Source organism: Leucoraja erinacea, chromosome 4 (assembly GCF_028641065.1).
Source record: "Leucoraja erinacea ecotype New England chromosome 4, Leri_hhj_1, whole genome shotgun sequence".
NCBI lineage: Eukaryota > Metazoa > Chordata > Chondrichthyes > Rajiformes > Rajidae > Leucoraja > Leucoraja erinaceus.
In genome coordinates this window covers 98,486,828-98,511,833 of record NC_073380.1, presented here as the reverse complement: position 1 = coordinate 98,511,833, position 25,006 = coordinate 98,486,828, and the positions used below count along the sequence as shown (strand labels likewise).

At 39.7% G+C, this 25,006-nt stretch overlaps 1 protein-coding gene across 1 annotated transcript in view; it reads right to left on the bottom strand.

Annotated features, from left to right (window-relative positions):
- LOC129696717 (E3 ubiquitin-protein ligase UBR5-like) overlaps positions 1-25,006 on the bottom strand; it is a 135,244-nt gene that overhangs the window by 100,637 nt on the left and 9,601 nt on the right. The window contains 8 exon segments of the mRNA XM_055634847.1: positions 3,789-3,938; positions 5,305-5,464; positions 8,727-8,907; positions 10,323-10,442; positions 11,266-11,342; positions 16,156-16,237; positions 22,971-22,999; positions 23,002-23,020. Coding sequence (XP_055490822.1) covers positions 3,789-3,938; positions 5,305-5,464; positions 8,727-8,907; positions 10,323-10,442; positions 11,266-11,342; positions 16,156-16,237; positions 22,971-22,999; positions 23,002-23,020 — 818 coding nt within the window.

Here is a 25,006-nt window from a genome sequence, read left to right as displayed (position 1 = left end):
CAATAACCTCTACCACTGGAATGATAAGGCCAGTGGGTGCATGGGAACACCAGCTCCTGCACACTTGGTAAAATCTTCTATCATTATTGGCAAGTCAAAAAATCATAGAGCCCTTTAACTAATATTATAATGCAATAAATTAAGCATTTTGTGGTGGTTAAGCATCACCTACTCAGAGGTAAATTGCAATGGAATGTTGAGATTGGCAGCCAAACCCCAACCTTAGTTTCAATATTCTTAATGACCAACTACAAATGTCTGTTAAATGTTGAACAGAACTAAAGTTGATTATCTAGTCACTTCTAATTTCTTGGAAGGAAAATCCTCAACCTCTCGTATCCATTTATATTATAATCACAAGCAAATATAGTATTAAGTTTCAATTGCAAGTGAAATCCAAGATGAAAAAAAATATGAATATATTAGAGTTTAGCATCTGCTTGAACTCTGAATACACCATTTCCATTACTTTGCACATCGAATAGATATCTTTTATAGTTTTATTTTCATTTTTAAGATCTGGGCAGAGTTGGAAAGTCCATATCTACTGCCCATCCCTTAAATCAGGAATAGTATGCAACTTACAAGGGACCTGTAGATGGTGGTTACTCAAGTACTTGCTGCCCACCCTCCTTCGTGGAAGAGGTCAAGGGTTTGAAAGGTGCTGTTGGGACAGTCTGGCAGAGTAACTGCTGTGCATTTTGTACATGGTACAGGGCGGCAGAGATAATGAATGTAAAGGGTGGTTGATGGGGTGTAAAGTGAGCGGTCAGCTTTCTCCTGGTATGCATCGGATTTCTTGAGCCGAATTATCAATATTCCAATATGTTCCCCACTTGTGACATGTAGATAGTGGAAGGAGTCTAGGACAAGTTACTGGGTACCCAGGATACCAAGCCTCTGACTTGGGATCTCAGAAGAAATCATAGATGGATTTTTTTATTCAGCATCGGCTGAACACGATTGCCATCTTGTAGCTATAGTATTTGTGGTCAGTCCAATTTAGTTGTGGATAATGGTGATCCCCAGATAGTGATGATAGGAGAGTCAATGATGATAATGTCATAAATATGTCAACGTTATATTGCTGGACTTTCTCTTGGTGGACATGGTCATTGCCTGATACTTGTGGTACAAACGTTACTTACCACTTATGCCATGCCCATGCCTGAATGTTGTCTCGGTCTTGATGCATGCAGGCATGGACTGCTTCATTTGCTGAGGAGCTGCAAGTAGAATTGAACATTGTGCAATCATTAGCAAACATCCACACCTCCAACCTTATGATGGAAGGAATGTCACTGATGAGGCATGTGAATAGGACACTGCTCTGAGGAACTCCTGCAACAAGGTCCTGGCATGATTGACCGCTGATAACCACAGCTATCTTGCCTTGTTCAATATATCTCGCCACCCACTGTCTAGTTTTTGTTTGATCTCCATTTACTTTATCTTTACCAAAGGGCTTGATGCCACACTCAGTCAAATGCTGCCTTGATGTTAAGGGCCTCTCACTTCAGCTCTTCAGATCATGTCCAGACCAAGACTGACAAGACCTGGTGCCAAGCAATCCTGGCGAAAACCAAACCAGACATCAGTAAAGTGCTGCTCAATAATATTGTTGACAATCGCTTTACTGATGATGGAGGGTAGACACACATTGCTGTAATTTGCCAGATTTGTCTGCCTTGGATGATTTTGGCATATTCTCAGGAAGGCATTTGTATTATTGTAACCACTGGAACTGCCCTGATGCTCATTTAATTCTAGAGTGCAGGACTTCAGTACTCAAGAAGGGAAGATGTTATTGCTACATCCAGCGCTTTTAGCTGTTTGTTGATATCACAGAGCAAATTGAATTGGCTGGAGAACTGGCTTCTGTTATGGTTGGGATCCCAGAATAAATCAAAGATGGATTTTCTATCAGCATTTCTGGCTGAACAATATTACGAATGCTTCAACTTTTTCTTTAGCACTCTCATTGAGAATAGGGATGTTCTTGGAGCCTCCTCCAATAACTTGAAAGCAGTTGGTGCTGCCCTTCCCTTATTCCTTCCAGTATAGAAAACCAGGCGTCAGAAACAGATCAAAATATACTACATTTGACAAGATGCCAAATGTACATTATAAATTCAAGTGCCACATCGTAAAGGGTGTTTATTACTTATTGACCCTGGCACTATGCATATAACAATACAAACTCACCAAATGTATTGATTTATGTCTTCTCATTTGTTACTTTTACAGCACTAATTGGAGAAATAGCGCATATGCAATAAGTATGCAATTAACCACATCTAACAGTTCCATGTAGTTGTACACCGTCCTCTAAATTCACGGGTTGTCACAGACTGCCGACAGATAATAAAAATGCTCAGCTCCTCTACTCTGTACCCAACACCTCATAAACATAAAAATGCCCTTTTTAATATACTAAAAGCATTAACACATTCATAAATACATTAAAATTTTAAATATCCAAAAGGAAATGATCGGAGAAAAACTACCTCCATTGAATACACTAAAGCTTACAGGAAGTGATTGGATGTAGCTCCCTATTAAAGGAGCACATGCAGAGCTGATACAAGTGGTCTGGCAACTGATTATCTTATGAATACAATGATTGGCTCCTGATCGTGTCTGTGTATATAGATGTTTTTTTTCTTTTTAAAAAAAAAGATGGGCTTAGGGCCATGAATACACAGATTCGTACATTGTAAATCAACAAAATGCAAAAACTGCTTGCATGGCAATGTGCATTTAAACTTTGATCCTGCATTTTAAGGTAACTTCGGACAGATACTTTTAGCTGTAACATTCATTTTGGATATCGGGTGTACCAAATACTGCTTCCTTTTATAATATAACCTGATTTTGGAAGACAGTCATAAATTTACATTGACTTTTAAGCAAAAACTACGTTTTCACAAACTGATTAGGCAGTTATTTCTACGAGAACCAGATATAGTTTAGCACATTTGTAATTTAACTTGAAGTGAGCTTTTAAAAATATATATTCTAAGTAAATGTTCACTCTTTGCCCCCTTGTGCAATGTCCACGAAAGACAAAACAAACTGCGTCCTTTACAAAATGGTCAGGTGATCAGTTTCCAAAAGTTCCAGAAGTCAAAATTCAGTGAACAAACATTTTAATTATTAAATGTCTGTAACTTTCATTTTAGAAACAGTATGGGCAAGTATCCAATCGATGTAAACAATATGAATGCGGGTGTGGGGACACGGTGATGCAGGAAGAAAGGAGTGGTGGCAATCGAAAAAACATTAACCAGGAAAAAATCCACTAAAAAGGGCTAAATAAGGCTCTTCACACTTTTGATTTTGGTGGGGCATAACATGATTTTGGACATCACAACTGTGTGACAAACTGAATGAACCAAGGGATCTTTTCTCATTCTTTGTTCACCTGGGGGGGAAAAAAAGTATGAATCTTTGTTTTGAAACCCTAAATGTTAATCCAAAATGCCAAATAAATCAAAACCATACTAACAAAGAAAGCACAGCTCTTAGTCATACAGTTATGCATTGAGGTACAATCTGTGTAAATGCAGGAGCGTCAACATGGAGGTATCCTGAAATTGAATCTTTTAGTAATACTAGTATACAGTTCTCAAATGGAGGTAAATAATGACCTAGTTTCACTGTCAACAGTTTGCTAATCTGGGGAGATTTTAAGAACATGTTTTCAAGCATTCTTATACTTGCTAATGATAAGGAGAAAACACCTTGAAAGGCACAGTGCTTGTAAAATTATCTTGGCTTCAAAATACCTCTTGACGAGCCTAGTCTGGATAGAGAAGAGCGACGGAAGGAAGGATAACCAAAATAGCTGATATCTTCAGAAAACATAGCATCAGCATCTATGATGACACTCGGATGAGCAGAATGGATATCTGCATCCAGCAAAGACATAAGGTCCTCTGAGAAGGGAACACAGCATTGTTAATAGTACAAAATAAGTGCCTACGTCTGTGCTACATGTTAACTATATTATTCCCATTTAGATATCAGGCATGAGAGAGAAATTTTTTTTTGAAAAAAGCAAAAGAGATGGGGGTCCAGGGAGCATTGCCCCCTAGTAGGATTCCAAGGGGCAACGCCCCTGGCAGGGGTAAAGAGGGGGCAACTTTATGCAGATTTTTTTGGATAATTGTACCTTGAAATGACACAGTTTTCTTGTCCGTTTACCCTTAATTTCATGCGTTTACCCATAATTTCATGCAGGGTCTTCCCCACTCACAGGGAACCACTCACTGCTCACACTGACAGGGACGCCCTGACCTTTCCCTCATAGCTCACACTCACAGGGACCCCCCACCCTTACCTTTGCTCACACTCACAGGGACCCCCTCACTGCTTACACAAAACCCCTCACCTTTACTCACTCACAGGGACCCCCTCACTGCTCACACTCATAGGGACGTCCCCTCACCTTTACACACTCAGAGACTCCCCTCTCTGCTCACCAGGACTTACACACTCCCTCTACTTGCTTTAAAACGCTTATTGACACCGACAAGGCCCCGGCCCTGCATTGTCCCACCCCCGGACACCTCCCTCCTCCAATCATCGCACTGAATCATCACTGCCTGCTGACCTACGTCCCTCTGGTCCAATCAGCTCCCTCGTTCATCAGTCCCACCCCCACACTATCCCACAGAAAGCCATTTATAGATACAGGTTTTTTTAACGAATTTCAAAATCCCCAGAAAAATCTCATGCCTGAGATATGTAATAAATATTCCCACAAAAAGAAGAGCATATTTTCATATCATTATCATTAGTATAAAGAATATAGCCATCACAAACATTCACCAAGGTAATATTTTTTAAATATACATTTGAATACATTATCCTTAATAGATGAAAAAAATATTTTGTGATGCAGAATACTGGATGAAGCCCACCCATGTCATTGGATATTCATTGCTTTAATTGAGGTGAAATCTGAAAGACTAGTTTACACTTTCACATAATAACAAGCTACAGAAATTAAATTGAAATATGTTTTGTCTGATAAAATGCATATCAAAATCTTTCAGAAATAGAATTGGAATTTGAACGGGAGTGGAGGAAATCCGATTTTTGCCTGAAACAGCAATCTAATATAAATAGTGGTGAAAAACAAGAGCGACGCTCAACATGAAGTCTTTATTTACACGTGGCCTACAAAAACTAGGCTCAGCATGATAAAAAAAAATGTATCTTCCGACTTCAAAAAAAAATTGCCTGCTAATTACAAGTAAAATACACCTAATCTGAAATTAAAATATCAAGCTCACAAACCTCCTGGTAAATAAGATTCACTTGCTGTGTCATCGCCATCATCTCCATCTTCATCATCACGGCTAAGTAGGTTGTTTACAGCAAGATTGACATCCAAATTCGTCCTCTGTAATTCCCGGATAATAACACTTCTAGACTTGCCTTGCAATACAACTTGTGCCTGTGGGCAAGAGAAAGAACTAAACTTGGATGGAATGGAAAATTCAGTTTAAATTAAAAACGTGTCAATTTATATCAGAGTCAAGTTTCTAAAACTATTTGCCCAGACTCTTTACAAATTAAAATTGTTTCTCAAGAAATGCCACCTTCAATTTTTAAATTAAAAAAAGTTGTATACCTGAAATAGTGATTTCAATGCAATATATAGGCATTGTACAAATTAATTGACTGAATTTCTCTACCCAATATCAATTTGACATTTGTAAAAAAATAAATTAAAAAAAAACTCAGTCACCCTTTTAATTGGCTACTTAACCTCTTCTTATAAATCACTAAGGTATGGGCAAGTAAATTTGCAAGTAAAACATGTATGGGGAATACTATACACATTAAGATGCTGGACATTCTTTAGACCATGCATTCAATCTGGTAGGGTAGGGGGCACCACAACTTTGACACCCAATCATTTTCCACAAATGATTATGAAATATTTCTTATTCTGCTGACAAATATTAAAGGGCCAAAATTTTGTGTCCAAAATCAAGACAAATATCTCTTTTATTTTACAAGAATTTTTCAGATATCTTTACCACCTAAAAATGCACAAAGCTGTATATACTATAAACAGACCGAAGGGAAGGGTGAAAAGTATCCGTTAATCGTGATAACCAAGTATGTGATTCCCAAGTAATAGTGTATCATTGTATAAGTAGTAGAAAAAAGAACTGCAGAAGCTGGTTAATAAACAAAATTACACCAAGTGTTGGAGCAAGTCAACAGTTCAGGCTGGGTTATGATATCATGTACAAAAATAGTCCATAACTTTGAAAATAATATCATGGTGTCCTTGGGGCATTGTTATAATTAGTATTTGGTAGATGTAAATGCTGCACTGATTGATTGTATCATATTTCACGTAGGTGTTGAAACACTTCTGCCGGACCTGGAGTGTTCTACTAAAATTACAAAATAATTAATGCTGCATGCTCGCCACAGTGAAGAAGGGTCTCCTGTGGCGTTCGGTCCTGCATCTTGGTGGAACTGGTCTGTTGATGAAGATACTCCTCAGGTTGACCGGTGTTTCATGGAGGGAGTGAGCTGTATTTTCCAGGATGCTCCACAGTTTGAAGAGGGGATCCTCCCCTCCAAGACCACCTCCCATTAATCCAGGACGGATTTGTTGATGTCCTGATGAGATTGTTGATCCTTTTGGCGTCCGCAGCCTTCGCCCTGCTGCCCCAGCACAAGGCAGTGAAGCAGGTGGCACCGATTGGTAGAACATTTGCAGCATCTTACCGCAGACGTTGAAGGAGCGGAGCCTTTTCAAAGAGTACAGCCGGCTCTGTCCCTTCTGGTACAGGGCCTCAGCGTTCCTACACCAGTCCAGTTTACTGTCCAGGAATACTCCACAAGGGATTTGTCTGCTCCCTGGTAAACTGCACACCCATACCATTGATGGAGACAGGTGACAGGGGTGTTCCTCTCCTCCACCATCAACTCCTTAGTCTTGTCAGTATTGAGCTGGAGGTGATTCAGCCCACACCACTCAACAAAGTTGTTGACTACACCTCTGTATTCAGCTTCCCTCCCCTCTGATGCAGCCCACAATTGCAGAGTCATCTGAAAACTTCTGCAGATGGCTGGAGATGGAGTTATATCTGAAGTCCGAGGTGAATGTAAATCATAAAGAAAGCACATCAGCGTCTCTACTTCCTGAGAAGATTACTGAGAGTCGGTATGTCAAGGAGGACTCACTCGAACTTCTATAGGTGTACAGCAGAGAGCATGCTGGCCGGTTGCATCGTAGCTTGGTTCGGCAACCTGAGCGTCCAGGAGCAGAAAAGGCAGCAAAAAGTTGTAAACACTGCCTAGTACATCATCGGCTCTGACCTCCCTAACATCGAGGGGATCTATCGCAGTCGCTGCCTCAAAAAGGCTGCCAGCATCATCAAGGACCCACACCATCCTGGCTACACACTCATCTCTCCGCTGCCATCAGGTAGAAGGTACAGGAGCCTGAAATCTGCAACATCCAGGTTCAAGAACAGCTTCTTTCCCACAGCCATCTGACTATTAAACACAACTTCAAACAAACTCTGAACTATAACAGCCTTGATCTGTATTTATGACTACAATATTCTGTTATGCTGCAGCAAGCAAGAATTGCATTGCCCTATCTGGGACACATGACAATAAACTCTCTTGACTTGACTTAAACAGAAAGGGAGAGAGAGGACCGTCCCCTGTGTTGCTCACCACCATGTCTGAGACACAGTTCTGTAGCCTAACATATTGTGGTCATCTGGTCAGGTAGTTGGTGCTCCAGTATATCAGTGGAGCATCCACCTGCATCTTCATCAGTTTGCTCCCTAGCTAGTTAAAAGCACTGGACAAGTCAAAACTCATGATTCTCGCAATGTTTCCCGGCTTATCCAGGTGAGCATAGGAACGATGGAGCAGGTAGATGATGGCATCCTCAACCCCCATCTTAACTAAACGTTCTTCTAAACTGCAGCAGCAGGAGCAGTAAATTGGGGCTAGCTTTACTTTTCCATTTTCCTCTCATTTATGTATGTTAATGGATTAGGAATCCTCGCATAGGAAACAATAGTTTTTTTTACTTCATATTTCACATACTATTTATTGAGTCACTATACATAACAAATCCATAAAATATTGAAACAAAGACTACGCAGGGCTGCACCCAAATCTCTACCAAGACTTCTACAAATATTATGAGTATAAAATTGGTGAAAGCTGGTGAAACATTTATCAGCGATTGTCCTTTAATGAAATGATACCTACAATTGTACACTGCACAGCTAAATCTTCAATTCCAGGAATAAAATGCATCAGCTAAAATTCCACATTTAGTTTCAAGGTCTATTAAAACACTGCTAGGTATGCTATTAACACCAACATAACATTTGTAAACCATGTCACTCCAATGACCAAATTTCATTGGTAATAAATAAACTACCAATCATCTCAATCATCTAGCAGTTAATGCTCAATATTGTACATGGAATTGAAAGACTGCAATTTATTCATTCTTAAAATTAAAATTCCTTGTAATCTATCAACTTTGCTCATTGAATTTCAGGTCATGTTCTCTCAAATCTGTAAACTTGAACTGACGTAAAGAAAATATTTGTAAATACTTCCAGACTCAATTTGGGCCAAAAGCGTAATGTCCTCTTTTTAACCTTTCTCCATCATACAACGTGGTTCTTTTCTGTAACAAAAAGTTTCTATAACATTACCTGGGAGATTAACTCCTCTGGGATGACTGATGCTGGTATGACTGGTTGTGGCTGACTTCCAAGTAGTCCAGATCCTCGATCGCGACCAGTACGTATCACTCTAGTCTGCCTCCGTGAGTCCCTTGCCCCTGTGGATGATCTTCCCGAGGCCCCACCACTTACTCCAGAACTCCAACGACTCCTGAATGCCAATTCATGAGATTTGTATTAGTTAAAACTAGTCTAAAAGTACTTAAAAAGGGATGAAAATAAAACATTCATAAAGAAACCTGTATACATTGAGATTTAAACATACAATCCACCTTCATTAAAAATGCTCCAGGAGCATTTTTATTTTAAATTGATTTATTCCAAAATGAAATGCCATTACATTGGAATGGAAAGCATAAAGCAAGAGGTTAAAATAATGCATTCTAGAACAGCCAACAAGTGCAAATGAATTTTAAGTATGAAATTCAAACGTGCATTAAATAATGTGGAATTTGGTGCAGTGCTATCAGTTAATGGGTTTGTTATAAAATGTCCAGGTTTTTAAAATGCTAATTTGCACCCCATCATTAATGGGGAGGAAAGGTGTAAAGACTTTAACAGATCAGGAGATCTTTGTTTCAACATTCCACTCGCTATATATTTAAATTGTTTCCAGCCACGGAAAATAAATCATCCGGTGTAAAACACTCATCACAAGAGCAAAGAGCATATTCCTTCGGAGAGGGAAGCCTTAGTACTATGTCTTAATGAAAGTACGAAGCCACACTTGGCAAATATTTCAAAATACCAGAAAAGTTATTTTTCAGCATTTTTATCAACTTACTTTAATCTATTTATTTAAAAATATTTGTAATTGTCTTCAGTTATGAAAATCTTCAGGTATGCAAGCAAATTTCCAAGACATTTGGAGGATTGCACCATGTTTGAACCCATAGTCACTTAGCAGATGACATTCCAATTTCATTTTAATACTTCCTAGTTAGATACTGTTTATAAATATGCGCTATTGGGACCACCATTTTGGAATCCCAGTTTTCTGACAAATTTTGGCAGATTTGGCAATAATATTCATTTTTTGTAATTAATTTGACAAGTATAACCATTATTGCATTATCACATCAAATCCTATTTCCCCCAATCATAACATTTCATCGTTTGAATTATTAATGGATCCAGCCAATTATCTACACATGAATAAATTATCTGAACTGAATAAAGCATTAACGGCTCTGCAAATTTTTATGGTGAGTGGCAGTGTTAGAAAAGCAGTTACATGGATACCCATTCATGAATTCAAAATAATATGTTTCTGCATGTACCATCTCATTGCCATAGCGTCTGCTGAATTGTTAACACAGCATTTGGTAAAAGTTGACAAGTAATATTTAACAGCAGAAAGCCCACAAAGAGGGAAACCAAGCAGCCCACTTTACCAGGAATGGCAAATAAGATTCCTGAATGCATCATGGCATGCGCTATGAATAACGTCTAAAATTTACAGCCAGCAATTTCAAAACAAGTTTTAACCACCCTAACAATGCATATTTATTTGGCACATGGGCTGATTTGAAGGTCATGTTGACCTAAAACCCTGCCAAAACTTACCCAAGGGGGTTGCCTGCCAGTCTGCCCAGAGTATCAGAACCAGACAGAAACCATGGGGAATCACTACTCCTGCCTGGCCTGGAAGTCCTTCCTGTGCCTGAACCACTGCTCAACTTTGAACTGGAAACAAAGATGGGAGATGGGTTACAACACAGGTATCCCAAGCCTCGCAGCTCAGGGACTTTACATTTTCTGTAACTGGTGAATGACCAGCCAGTGCAACACCCTTGGGCAATTTTTAGCTTTCAATATTTGTTCAGTTACTGCTAAGATTTAAAAGATGTACATAGTTTTGAGAATGGCTACAAATGTCTTTGGTGTCATTATGATTTTGTAAATCAAATTTATTTAAATTGCACACATTTAAAAAAAGTGTTTTGTCTGTAAAATAATAATCCAGAAAAAGTATTACAAACAATTTGGAATGTGCTTCAGTTTCAAAGATTAATACAGAGCTAAGCCTAATCAGTCCCAAATTTGGATGCAATAATATTAGCACTTAACAGCACTTTCAAGAAAAAAAAAGTGCTTTTTTTTTTTAATAAACATAGGATTGCTAAATATTTTTAGTAAATCACAACCAAACTAAAAAGAGCTGTGGTCAGTACAAGAAATGTAATAAAAAAACTAGGCATTATTCATGATATTTTAAATACATAAAAATAGATTAACCAGAAAGCATTTATTCAAAACATGAAGAATAATGCATCTCATTTTCATACAAGTAAATGATCTGTTAAACGCAAAATTCAAAATACATTCAATTCACAAATTGTGTAGAAAATAAAAGCTGGACATAGTGAAGAAATTCTTTCAATGCTTTTATCTACTAGAAATTGGAATGCCAGCAAAACGTCAGAGCTGAATTTGCACACACGGTCTTCAACTGCAATTTGCGCATAAAAGAGAACAATAAAAGAAATCAGCAGGCACAAATACTCACCCATCATTAGTATCTGGTTTTCCCAGCTCCAATCTATCTGGTTGAACAGCAAAGCTAATTCTACAGATACGGCCATCCTGGTATGATAAGGTTTGGTTGGAAAGGGAGGGTAAAGGAAAGAGAAAATATTCCAGCATGAAATAACATGTAATGTACCACTTTAGAACATAATAATAATGTACCACTTTAGAACATAAGTGGCTTCAGTAGTAACAAAAAATAACAAAGTCCATAAGATAATTTATAGTTAAATCAGCACAAGCCACTGACCATACAGACAATCAATGCATACAGTAAGATAGTAAGTTTATTGGCCAAGTATTCACATACAAGGAATTTGCCTTGGTGCTCCGCCCACAAGTAACAACATTTACGAATGACTCAGAAAACATTAATGATAATAAAACATTAATGATAAAACACCATTGGATCAAGCATGTGAACCAACAGAATACCAGATCAAAGGGAGGCTACAGATTTTTGGCTGTTGAGTAGAGCAACTACTCGTGGATAAAAACAGTTTTATGTCTGGCTGTGGCAGCTTTGACAGTCCGGAGTCGCCTTCCAGAGGGAAGTGATTCAAAGAGTTTGTGGCCAGAGTGAGAGGGGTCAGAGATGATCTTGCCCGCTCGCTTCCTGGACCTTGCATTGGACATACAGTGCATCAATGGAGGGAAGGTTGCAGCCAATAACCTTCTCAGCTGATTGGAAGATTCGCTGCAGCCTCCAGGTGTCGTGCTTAGTGGCTGAGCCAAACCAGACCATGATGGAGAAGGTGAGAACAGACTCTACGATGGCCGTGTAGAATTGGACCATCATTGCCTGTAGCAGATTGTGCTTCCTCAGCTGCCGTTGGAAGTACATCCTCTGTCCCTTTTTGACTGTGGCAGAGGAATAATCCAAAATTGCTGGATTTAGGTCTACCCATCCTATCAAATTTTTACACCAATCCTTTATATTAGAACTAATTCTTCCACTTTTCACTAAGCTTTATGGCCTCTTTGCCATGCAATTTTTCTTTGTTCATCTCTTGACCCCCAAAGATTCCCTTTACAGCCTTCTTACCAAGTTTACAAACTGTTTTCATTTTGCAGACCTTTGCTACCAGCCTGCAACTTGGGGGTTAATCACATAAAAATACATGCTGTTCAATTCACCCCTTCAAATAGATTCTGTCATGTCATTAATTCAGCAGACTGCTGACTTTTTTAATCTGTCTCTGGTACATCAGCTCAGTTAAGAACTGATGTACCAGGACACATCAGCTCTTAAGGATATATTGAGGAGACAAAGCCATCGTAAACAGAGGTCAACACAAAGAGCTGTTGATGGATGGATGTCTGATATGACTGACTTTGCCACTGAAATACAGAAATTAATAGTTCCATTTCTATATGTTGGCCCTGCCCCAATTTGAGGCTCATATCAGGAAATGATTTTTGGTTTAACATTTAAAAATGCAGATGTTAAGCTGAAAAAAATCCATTTTTGAATTGGAAAGAGTACACCTTACACTTAATGGAAATAAAGGCAACTTTTTTCACCAACACTGTAAAACTTGCCCATGAATGCAAAATTAACCATGTGCCTTCCCTTCAGGAGAATGCTCAACCCTTCCCAAGAAGGCATTGAACATATGTTATCAGCAAATACGACCATTTGATAACACTAAACATAAATTGGAGCTTTACAAAATTGTTCCTCACACAGAACATTGTCATATACCATGCAATAACCAAAGATTTGAGCAAGCTTGTTTGCTTTTTGATAAAAAGGCCTTCAAGTGCAATCAAGTAAAAAAAAAAAAAAAAAAAAAAAAAATGCTCAACCAAGCTGTGCTGTCATGTTCAGATGCTTCGTTTCAAAAAGCTATCTTAAAGTTTACTTTCTTCTTTAATGGTCATCAATTTTTTACTTCCACTTTAAGTCAAAGAGAATGAAAACATTCAAAAAGTCCCAAAAGCAACAGAACATTACCACAATATGTTATCAAAAGACATGTTATATTTTTTCAACGTTAGCATGGACAGCAATTTATTGCCCAATCATTATCGCTTCAAAAAAAGGATGATCCATAAATTTGCACCAATGCAATCATTTTGATTAAAATACTCCCACAATGCAATTGGATAATGAGATCCATCATTTAGACCCAGTGGCAATAAAGGAATGACAATATATTTCCAAGTCAAAATAGTGCAAGTAGTTGTGTGCCCTTCTCTCCTCCCCTCCTCCTCTCCCTCACACCCAAAATAAATGTTTCCTGGTCTATAGCCAGGTTTGTTGCTGTATAAAGACGGGCTACAAAGTAACTTGAGGGAGAAAATAATTTGATGGATTTGGAAATAGACAGAATATTTACATTACTTAAAATAGTCCAAGCGTTTCAAAATCTAAAAAGAAAATCACAATGGAAATATTAAGAGAAATAAAGGTCGCAGATTAACATCCTTTCTTTAAAAACTAAAGAAATTCAGAGATTTAACAAGCTTCAAGAAGCAGGAGAAGGGGATGCAAAAATAGGCAAGAGCAAAATATTATTTTAAAGTGGAATACACAGAAGGAATCAAATGAGTGGGAAATGGAATGGTATGAAAAAGGGGATGGTATTCGAATAATTTATTCGAGGTGATAATTAATCCGAACCCGTTCAACTTATGGAGAGACCAGAGAACCAATGTGCCTATTTCAATGAAGTGCAAGGAATACCAGCACAGCTGTTGACAAGTAAAGGGAGAGGGGCCACAGAAGCAGAATTAGAATATCAAATAATCAGATTGAATGGGATGTGTTCTATAAAGCTGTCACACAAACTGTATCTGGCCTTCCTGAAAAAGAATGGATCAAGATTAGCAACATACAGTGAATTGATGGAAATAAGCATATCCCCGTTTCATATTATGGACTAGAATGTCATGGTGGGATCAGCCTCTTTGAAATGCAGGTAGGGTTAGAGAGATGGTGACCGTGAGATGTGCTTTGTATAGCTGCTATAGGTGCCCTAAATGTCAATGAATCTATTCAACGTGAAGGCCAGTGAAATGAATGTTGACAACAAGGGAGATCTTCAATGTGGACAGGATTCATGAAACTGTCTTTATCAACGGGTTAGTAGTTGAGAGAATAAGCAGCTGCAAGTTCCTGGGTGTGCATATCTCTGAACATCTCTCTTGGGCCCAGAACATTGATGCAATCACAATGGAAGTTCAGCAACACCTCTAATTCCTAAGATTAAGTATGTCACCAAATAATCTATCGAACTTCTGCAGATGTGCATTAGAGGGCATGACTGGTTGCATCTCGGCCTGGTTAGGTAACTCAAGCGCCCGAGAACAAAGGAAGCTGCAGAAAGTGGTTGACATTGTCTGTCTGGGAAACAAAGGTGGCTGCAAAAAGTGGTTAATATTGTCTGATCATCACAGGTACTGACCTTATCACCATATTACTGCAGATGAATTGAGGGCAGTATATTAGTATGACTGAGCTATCCCAGAATTGATTAACAATCTGCATTTAGTACGAGTAGAGGAGCACAATAATCAGTGCTGTGCTTCAACTACTTCCAATCTATGTTAATGACTTAGATGAAAGGATCAGTGTACCTTAGCCAAAATCACCAATAATACAAATAGTAGATGGGAAAACTAGTTATGAAGAGGTCACAAATCTACAAATGGATACAAACTGCAAATGTTTGGTTGGCAAGCTTAAATCTGATGAATTGAGAGTTTAAATGAATTATTCGCATGCCTCATGTGTCCTCATGCGTGAAATACCGATTAAGTAATTGTACAGCAAGTGATTAAGGCAAATCACTTGCTTACCATTTTTGGCCACTTTTGAAGGAGGAATTAAAGAAAGGAAGTCTTGCTATGACTGGGCAGGGCAAAAATAAATCCAGACCTAATGTGCTCTGGATCATTTTAGTCTCCTTATTTGTAGAGGAATATTCTTGCATCGGAGGCAATTCACAGAAGGTACAAGGACAATTCCAAGCAAAAACTGAGCAGGTTGGAAGTGGAAGAATGACAGGAGACCTTATATAGAAATAAAATCCTGTTGCAGCTTCATCGGGTACATGTATTTGTATATTATTGCCACATGTACCAAGACAGTGAAAACTATTAATTCACATTCTCATTTTGCTTGCCAACTAAAAATATGGAAGATCAAAATAGCTGATGTGCCTACTCACTTCTGCTGTGAAAGCAAAGAACACATTCAGAACTATCAACCTAATTGTGACCCTAGATAGAGCGGAAATGCTGTGCAATATCAATGATAAAGCAAGCAGAGCCAAAACCACCACTGCAGAATTATGGCGAAAGATTTAGGTTAAAATAAACTGCTATGATACATTTTGATTGAGAGAATTTATGAGCCTACAATCAGGTTAACATTTCCAATTAGACACGGTGAACTTTTAATTTCTGTTGTCATTACAAAGTTCATTACCAAGTACGGCACGGTGGAGCAGCGGTGGAGTTGCTGCCTTACAGCGCTTGCAGATCCGGAGACCCGGGTTCGATCCCGACTACGGGTGCTGTATGCGCCGTTTGTACATTCTCCCCGTGACCTGCATGGGTTTTCTCTGAGATGTTCGGTTTCCTCCCACACTCCAAAGACGTACAGGTTTGCAGCTTAATCCGCTTGTTTAAAGTGTAAATTGTCCCTAGTGTGTGTAGGATGGTGTTACTGTGTGGGGATCGCTGGTCAGCGCAGACCCAGGGGGCCAAAGGGTCTGTTTCCATGATGTATCTCTAAACTAAACTAATAGCTTAAGAACATGTTCTTACTTTATGATTTGTATCAAAGTTAAAACCACTTTAGAAATATTTAAAACATACAAGTTATCATACAATCATTTAATATACAATAAATATACACTACCTCCAGCAGAAATGCAGCATGGTTTGGTCCTACGACACACTGCTTAATTGTAGCCTGTTCCAAAACATTCAGAGGCGGGTGACTGAAAAAAAAGTACAAAGTCACGACATTTAAGATACAACAGAAAATGCAGAAAATATTTGCTGAAAAATAGTTAATGTGCAGGTTAGTGATTTTCAAGCAGAATTTCTCATTTGCTCCTTTCCTGTCAATGACTACTTCCACCATATACTTCTCTGTCGCAAATTGAACACCCACACCAATTGACAAAATCAATGTAACCTTGTATCTTACAGCAAACGCGCACACAAAGATAAAGCATTTGATTCTGGCCACCTCCAGTTCTGCATATCTGTGCAGAATAATTCATAGTTATGGAGCGTGGAAACAGGCCGTGCAGCCTGTCAAGCCCATGTCAACCAAGATACACATCTAAACTCCTCCCATTTGCCTGCATTTGGCCCATATCTCTTTTAACCTTCCCTATCCATGCACATGCCTCAATTACTTCCCCTGGCAGCTGTTTCCATATGCCCCTCAGATTCCTATAAAATCTTTCTTTTCACCTTAAACCTATGCCCTCTTACTCTTAATTTCCTTGCCATGGGAAAAAGGCTCCGTGCATTCACCTCATCTATTTCCCCTTATGATTATATATTCCACTTTGAGATCATCCCTCACCTGCCAAGGAATAAAGTCTTAGCCTGCCCATCCTCTCCCTATACCTATGACCCTAGAGCCCTGGCAGCATCCTTGTAAATCTTCTTTGCACTCTATTCAGCCTAATGGCGTATTTCCCACAACAGAGCAACCTAACGTGAATACAATACTTCAAGTGCAGCCTTCCCATCGTGTTGTACAATTATTACATAACATCCCAATAGTATGCTCAATTCCCTGACTGATGAAGGCTAATGTGTCAAAAGCCTTCTTCACCACCCGTCAAAAGTCAAGAGTGTTTTATTGTCATGTGTCCCAGATAGAACAATTACATTTTTACTTGCTGCAGCACAACAGAATATGTAAACATGTGATGTCAATTTCTGCAAATTATATACTTTTACTCCAAGATCTTTCTGCTCTGCAACACTCCTCGGGGCCCTACGTTTCACTGGGAACAACCTGCCATGGTTTGACTTTCCAAGATGCAACACCTCTCACTTATCTGCATCAAATTCCATTGGTCATTCCCCAGCTCACTTATGTAGCGGATCAAGATCCTGCTGTAATTCTTGATGAACATCTTCACTATCTATGATACCACCTATTTTAGTCCAAACTTACTTAACATGTCTTGTACATTCTAATCTAAATAGTTGATACAGATGAAAAACAGCAAAGGGTCCAGTGCCGATAACCTGGCACATCACCAGTCACAGGCCTCCAGTCCAAAAAATAATCTTCCTACCATAAAGCCAATTCCACGTCCAAATTGCTAGCTCTCCCTTGATCCCATGTAATCTAACCGTCCAGAGCAACATACATTGCTGCAGTATATAAAGACTACATCTTGCATCCTATCCTCAACCTTCTTGGTTACTACTTCAAACAACACAATCCATGAGATGTGATCACCCACACACAATATCATGCTGACCATTCCTGATGAACCCGTCTTGTCAAATGCAATGTATTTTCAAATATATATCTTATTTCTCAGAATCATTTTATACAAGTTTTCTTGCAAGTTTATATGATCTATCCCAGGCTAAATCAGATTAAGTCTATGCCTCTAAAAGTAAAATTAGCCACCTTGGGTCAGTATTGTTCAAGATAGCCAACAATTTTCAGATTTTACAACTGCTTGTTGTAAAAGCATATTTGCTTTTCTGATAAATTAACATAAAATGTTGAAACCACCTTTATATGAATATGCTAATCACTGGTTTGTGCAAGTCAGCGATACAAATTTTCAGATCAAAAAGTGAGCTTTTAAACAAAAAAAGTTCAAAATCATGACTCAGTTTGGCAATATGAGGTGAACAATTTCAGAACAGCTAAAGTGTACTTCTGAAGTGCAGTTCCTGCAAGAATGTAGGAAGAATTTGACCAAATTATTTTTATTTATTTATTTATTTTTTTAAACAGCTATATGATAAAGTACAAATTATTTAAATCACTAATACTAAATAGGCTACTAAACTACTACTAAAAAGGCCAAAATATTAGGGAGGAAAGATCTTATTTCTTAAAGGAAAAACCAGATTGCATGTTGCGGTATCTTTAAACCATCTTAGCATCAAACCAGCTTCCAGATCCTCAGGTTAACATGCAATCTGGTGGATAGCACTAAATGTGCACTCCATCACTGTTACAATGGATATTTGTGTTCAAATTACTAAACCTGGATATGACCTGACAAGAAACAAGCATCACGAGCAAATGAGCGATAGATGATTAATCTTTTTGAATTATTTGGCGACACTTAGAAGGCAGCATTTTTTTTAAAAATTCGCTTGTGTTGATTCATGTTATTTTTAACCCTTTTTTTTGGAAATAGATATAATGCAGGTGGGCAAAAATCTGTTTTCAATGAGCATCCACAATTTACCATTCAAGGTGGATCTGCTAAAAAGAGGTATTATATACATTGCTTTCTTCTGTCAAAATGGCAGAGTTGGCACTTCACTAATCTCAATTAGATTTATTCAACATTTTACAAAAAGGAAGAAATTAAAAATGCAGGTTCAAATGTCACTTTGTGCACTTGAGCAACTAAACTGATGCTTCGATCTAACATCACATCATCAAGATTTTGCTGGAGAAATCTCCAGTCAGAACAAAGTACATTTCATTTAATGAATAGGCCCGCTAGATTCCAGTTTAAACATTAATTTTGCATAATCTACTCAGATTGTTAATAAACCAGTTTAGGCTACCCTGCATTTATGTAGAGCCAGGTATATCATCTACACATGTTTACTTGTGGTGCAATATTGTATAGATGTTTGAAACGTACAAATACTTCCGCAAACCCTTTGTCTTTGGACAATAAACATCTTTAGGAGGGTGCCATTCTTTCCAGGTGCATATTTGCACAGCAAACCCTAAAGATACACCACAAATTGCAACAAATCCAAATACACTGCCCTTTCTTCTTTTATCTCCTCCTCAATCCAACTACTAGTTTAATGGTAGAAAATTTTAGGAAAGAAAAAGGGGGACATATCTGTTGAAGGAAACATAACATGACACATCGCCTGTCCATTCCTTTGACAGATGCTGTATGATCCATTGAATTCCTCCAGCACTTTGTTTTTTGCTCGATTCCAGCATCTAAAGTTCCTGGATGACTGTTTACCTGAAACCTTGCGCTTTGTCCATCAAGGCTTGTGGGAAATCGCGGTTGCTAACCATTTTAACTTCCCCTCCCTTTCAGTCCTTGGACTCATCCATTGCCAGAGTGATACCACAGACAAACTGAAAGAACAGCACCTCGTATTCCATATTCTGCTTGGGTAGCTTATGACCCAACAGTATCAACATTAAATCCTCCAATTTATAGGATGGAATAGAATGCCTTTTATTGTCATTCAGACAAGGTTTGATTGAAATTTCATTCCTACAGTCATGACATTACCAAAAAAAACAAGACACACACTTAACATAATTTACACAAACATCCATCACAGTGAATCTCCAGCATCTAAACTTCATCACTGTACCTGAAAAGGCTTTGTCCAAAGTCTTGTGGGAAATCTCTTCCCTTTGTACTCCCCTCCCTTTCGGTCCAGCAGTCAAATTGCAGTGCATCGAGACAAACTGAAAGGACTCACAATGTTATTCCCCCCAGCTTGGGGCTTATGTTACAGTATCAACACGGCCAATTTTAGGATGGAAGCCACGCCTTTTATTGTCATTCAGACAAGGTTTGATTGAAATTTCATTCCTACAAGTCATTTAAAACCCGCGACACACACTTAACGGGAGAAAACATCCGTTGTGGAGCTCTGAAAAGTGGTCTCCCTGTGATGGAAGACCTGCGAGCTCCCTTTGTACTCCTCCCCAGTCCAGACCTGCGGCTGGAGCGTCCGAAGCTCCGAGGACTCACGATGTTAAAGCCCCCGCCACCACAGTTGTTAAGTCCCACGGCCGAAGTCGGCCACGCTCCACGATGGCGCGTCCTCAGGCTCCGCGACTGGAGCCCTCAGGTTGGTTCCGGTTGGAGGCCGCCGCCAGCCCCACAATGTTAGGCCCAGCGATACCGGAGACCCCGTACAGGGAAGAGATTAAATGGTTTCCCCTACTCCCCACATATACAGGTTAGGTGCCGCCACTTTGCAGATTTATCCTCTCCCCTGCTCCCACCCAGTTCCGTGCACACTCACCTCGCCATCTCCCAGCACCCCAGTCATACTGTTGTTTTCCATACTGTCTGTATTCTAATTTCTCATTCTCATTCCACACCCACAACTCCCACATTTCCCTTTTATCCCCCTTTCTTTTTCCTACCCATCCCTCTAGTGTTACATTTCACTCCTCCTATTCTTCTCTCAACTGACACCTTTTTTTTGACCTCCACCCTTTTGTCACTTAATCTACCCAAGTGCCAATCAACCCCCTTTCTACAAGATACATTTATTTGTAACAAGTGCCAATTGGCACAGTGAAATGTGATCACAATACAGCCATACAATAAAATAAAGAACACAACACACGACAGAGTTCAACATAAAACACCCCCACACAGCTAAATCAAAGTTTCCCACTGTGAGGGAAGGCACTAAAGTCAGTCATCTTCCTCTGATGTTCACCCGTGGTTGGGGCCTCCGGAGCCCTCCGCACTCGCCGCTACGGGCAGCCGCCGCTCAGGCCCGCTCGCCGGGATGTTGGTACTCCGACGTTGGAACAGGAGGCCAACATCAGCTTCTCACCGGAATCCGCAGCTCCCCACGTCCCGAGGCCGCGACGGGCGGAGATTCAACGCTGGCGGCCCTCGGCAAAGGGCCCCAGGGACTCTGCGATGTCAGTCAGCGCCACCCGCGTTGGGAGCTCCGTGAACACAGCCCGTCAACACAGCATGTTGGAGCAGCGGGCACAACGAGACTCGGAGAAATAGTCGCATCATCGCCAGGAAGCAACTGGGAAGCAGTTTCCCCCTTACCCCTCCCCCACATAGAAAAACTAAAGTATCCCCAAACAAAACTATTTAGACAAACTAAAATTTTTTTAAATATAGAAAAAACAGACAGGCTGTAGGCAGAGGCACCTTCAATGCAGCGCCCCAAGTCTCTTCCATATTCCAATCAGTCTGAAGATCCCTAACCGGAAACATAATTTTGGATCTACTACCCATGCAGAGTGCTTGCTGTACAGAAATCAACGTAAATCTCAAAGCAACTGAAATTCAACACGTCTTGCAATATTATCATAAGGAATAAAGTATAAATCAAAGTATTTTGTGCAATTTATCACCTTCCCATAATTGGGCCCAGAGATTAACACAAAACATGTTTGAAATACACCATTGCAAAGCCAACCAGTCCAACTACAGACCAACGCCAACTCTATCCTGGTCTTAGAGACAAAAGCAGGTTATACAGCAACTGCAGATTTAGATGCTCTGCTCAGTTCTCCGCATCAATACAACAATGGCTGCCTAATTAATATTTTCCCGCTATACCTTTATTTGGTAACAAAGTTGGATTCTGTGCAGCCCAAGTTGCTCATTTTAAAAGATAGTGTTGTTTAAATGCTGAAATACTTAATTATTCACAAGAATCAAATTAGGGAACAAATGCTTCCACCAAGTGGTTCATCTCCCCATCTGCAGATTGTTAAAAAGCACCCATCATACCATGAGAATTTTACATGTATCTATGGAAGAGCATTTACTGTCACATCACTTACTTGTGAATTATTAAAAGCGTTTTATATTTTAAATTATGGAACCTAATTGCAACTTCACAAGACAACTATTCCACACAAAAAATATGTATTTTAACTATTTTAATAATGGCTCATAGCCGAGGGAAAAATATTTGACCAGGAGGAATTCTCTCAATCCCATTGGATGTTTTACATCTACCTAAACTGGTTTAGTGACACCATCAGCACCAAGATGGTGTTTTTAGATAGTCATCTTCTTGAATTAACAACCATGACACTCCAGCATACAAACCAAGTTAGAAACATTGTGGTGAATGCAGAAATCTTAAACTATGGCAATGGAAGGATGCCATCGGCAGAGTGGTAAAGGTCTGTGGTTTCTATGACTAACCTAGGATATAGTTACAGATTAATATAATCAAATTTAATTTAAAATGTAATATCTTGATAATGATAATATTCACTGCCAAAGACTAATTTCAAACATTTAAGGCAAAACATAGGTTTGCCAACTTGATATAGAAAAATTTCCTTCTCTGAAATCATCATCATTAAGAGTTCCAAGAGATTCATCAATTACAGGTAATTTAAACAAATAATCACAAACCCAAGTCCAAAGCCACAAAAGCAAAGTGCAGAACATTAAAGTGTCAGCAGATAGAAATGAACCCGGAGTAGGCAACCTAGAGATTTAATACAATCTAAATTCCCCAGTACAATAGATTACTATGTGCAACAGATGAACACACCATTCTTCCTATATTTCTAACATTTAATGAATATACTAAATTAATTCTACTTAGTTATATATTACATTTAAAAGATAATTTTCTATCTCCTACAGAATAGGAAAAGATCCATTCAGAAAAATTTAATTCTGGATTTGGCCAGACTAAAAACGAGCCATGAAATAAACGATTTACAAGGCACATTAGGAACCGAATACAGTGACAAAATTAAAAAAGGAAGTTAAATAGTCACAATACCTGCTAAGATTGAATTTGTTGAGTTTTTTTTTTCCGATACTTCTCGTAATCTGCAAAGAAACAAGCGCAGTTGAAGCAAGGTAATAGTAATTTTAATTTCATTTGCTCAGTGAATCCTGCATCTAAAGGTTCTGTCATTCAGCTTTGGCTTGAATTTGACCCGATATTGAACAGTTGCATCTGGTAAAGCACGAATCTTAGAACATTTCTACACTTCAAAAAGATGCAAAATAATGCAACTTTCTTCCAATCATTCATTACCAGGTTATTAAATTAATGATAATGCCAAACAAATAATGGGCTTTTTTTTGTGGAAAATTCAGCCTCAAATTTAAAATTATTTGAATTCTGGATAACTTCAATGTAATATTGCTTTATTAAAACATATCTCACTGTTTGATCTTAGTAGTTAAGATTTTTTTTTTTAAAGGAATGCATATGCTTTGCACATATTTACCTGAAGATAAACTTTATAATTTACCTTTACAACTGCCATAAAAGGTTCTGATTAATGTTTAAGAAAAAGCTGCAGATGCTGGAAAAATCGAAGGTAGACAAAAATGCTGGAGGAACTCAGCGGGTGCAGCAGCATCTATGGAGAGAAGGAATAGGCGACGTTGCGGGTCAAGGCCCTTCTTCAGACTGATGTCATGGGGGGGGTGGGGGAGCGGGAAAAATAAAGGAAGAGGCGTAGACAGTAGGCTTGTGGGAGAGCTGGGGAGAGGAATGAGGGAGAAAGCAAGGACTATCTGAAATTAGAGGTCAATGTTCATACTGCTGGGGTGTAAACTACCGAAAAGAAATATGAGGTGCTGTTCCTATTCCTTCTCTCCATAGATGCTGCCTCACCCGCTGAGTTCCTCCAGCATTTTTGTCTACCACAAAACGTTCTGATGCTGGTTCACAATACTGTTACGAAACAATCTGTGCCTTTGCACATTTGGATTCAACCATTAATTTTCCCTTATCGAGTGGGGGGGGCCGAGAGGGAGGGGGAGGGAGCAGAGGGGAGGGGGAGGTGGTAGAATGGGAGAGGGGCAGGGAGGGAGGAGGTAGAGACTCTACCCCATCTCCCTACTCCTCATTTCCCTCATCCTCCTCTCACACCCATTCCCTGCTCAAAGGACCTACCCAGGTCGTAGAACAGCGCCAGGGCCGGGAACTTGGCCTGGTTCTCGTACTCGACTCGACCCAGCCCTGGCTCTAGACTCGGGCTCGTCCTTGGTTCCAGCGGCAGCCCCCAGCCCGGTCGCCACCTGGGCTCCAGTCCTGGCCCAGGCATGTCCTTGGTTCCAGCGACAGCCACCAGCTTGGCTAGATCCTGGACCCAGGCTTGTCCTTGGATCCATCGGCGGCTTCCTCATCAGACCCAATCACGGCCCCATTCCAAGCCCCGGGCTTGGCTCTCACTCCAGCTCGAGCACCAAGCTCGGCTCCAGCCAGGGCCCGCAGCACATAGAAAATAGGTGCAGGAGTAGGCCATTCGGCCCTTCGAGCCTGCACCGCCATTCAATATGACCATGGCTGATCATCCAACTCAGTATCCTGTACCTGCCTTCTCTCCATACCCCCTGATCCCTTTAGCCGCAAGGGCCACATCTAACTCCCTCTTAAATATAGCCAATGAACTGGCCTCACCTACCTTCTGTGGCAGAGAGTTCCAGAGATTCACCACTCTCGGTGTGAAAAATGTTTTCCTCATCTCGGTCCTAAAAGATTTCCCCCTTATCCTTAAACTGTGACCCCTTGTTCTGGACTTCCCCTACATTGGGAACAATCTTCCTGCATCTATCCTGTCCAACCCTTTAAGAATTTTGTAAGTTTCTATAAGATCCCCCCTCAATCTTCTAAATTCTAGCGAGTACAAACCGAGTCTATCCAGTTTTTCTTCATATGAACGTCCTGACATCCCAGGAATCAGTCTGGTGAACCTTCTCTGTACTGCCTCTATGGCAAGAATGTCTTTCCTCAGATTAGGAGACCAAAACTGTACGCAATACTCCAGGTGTGGTCTCACCAAGACCCTGTACAACTGC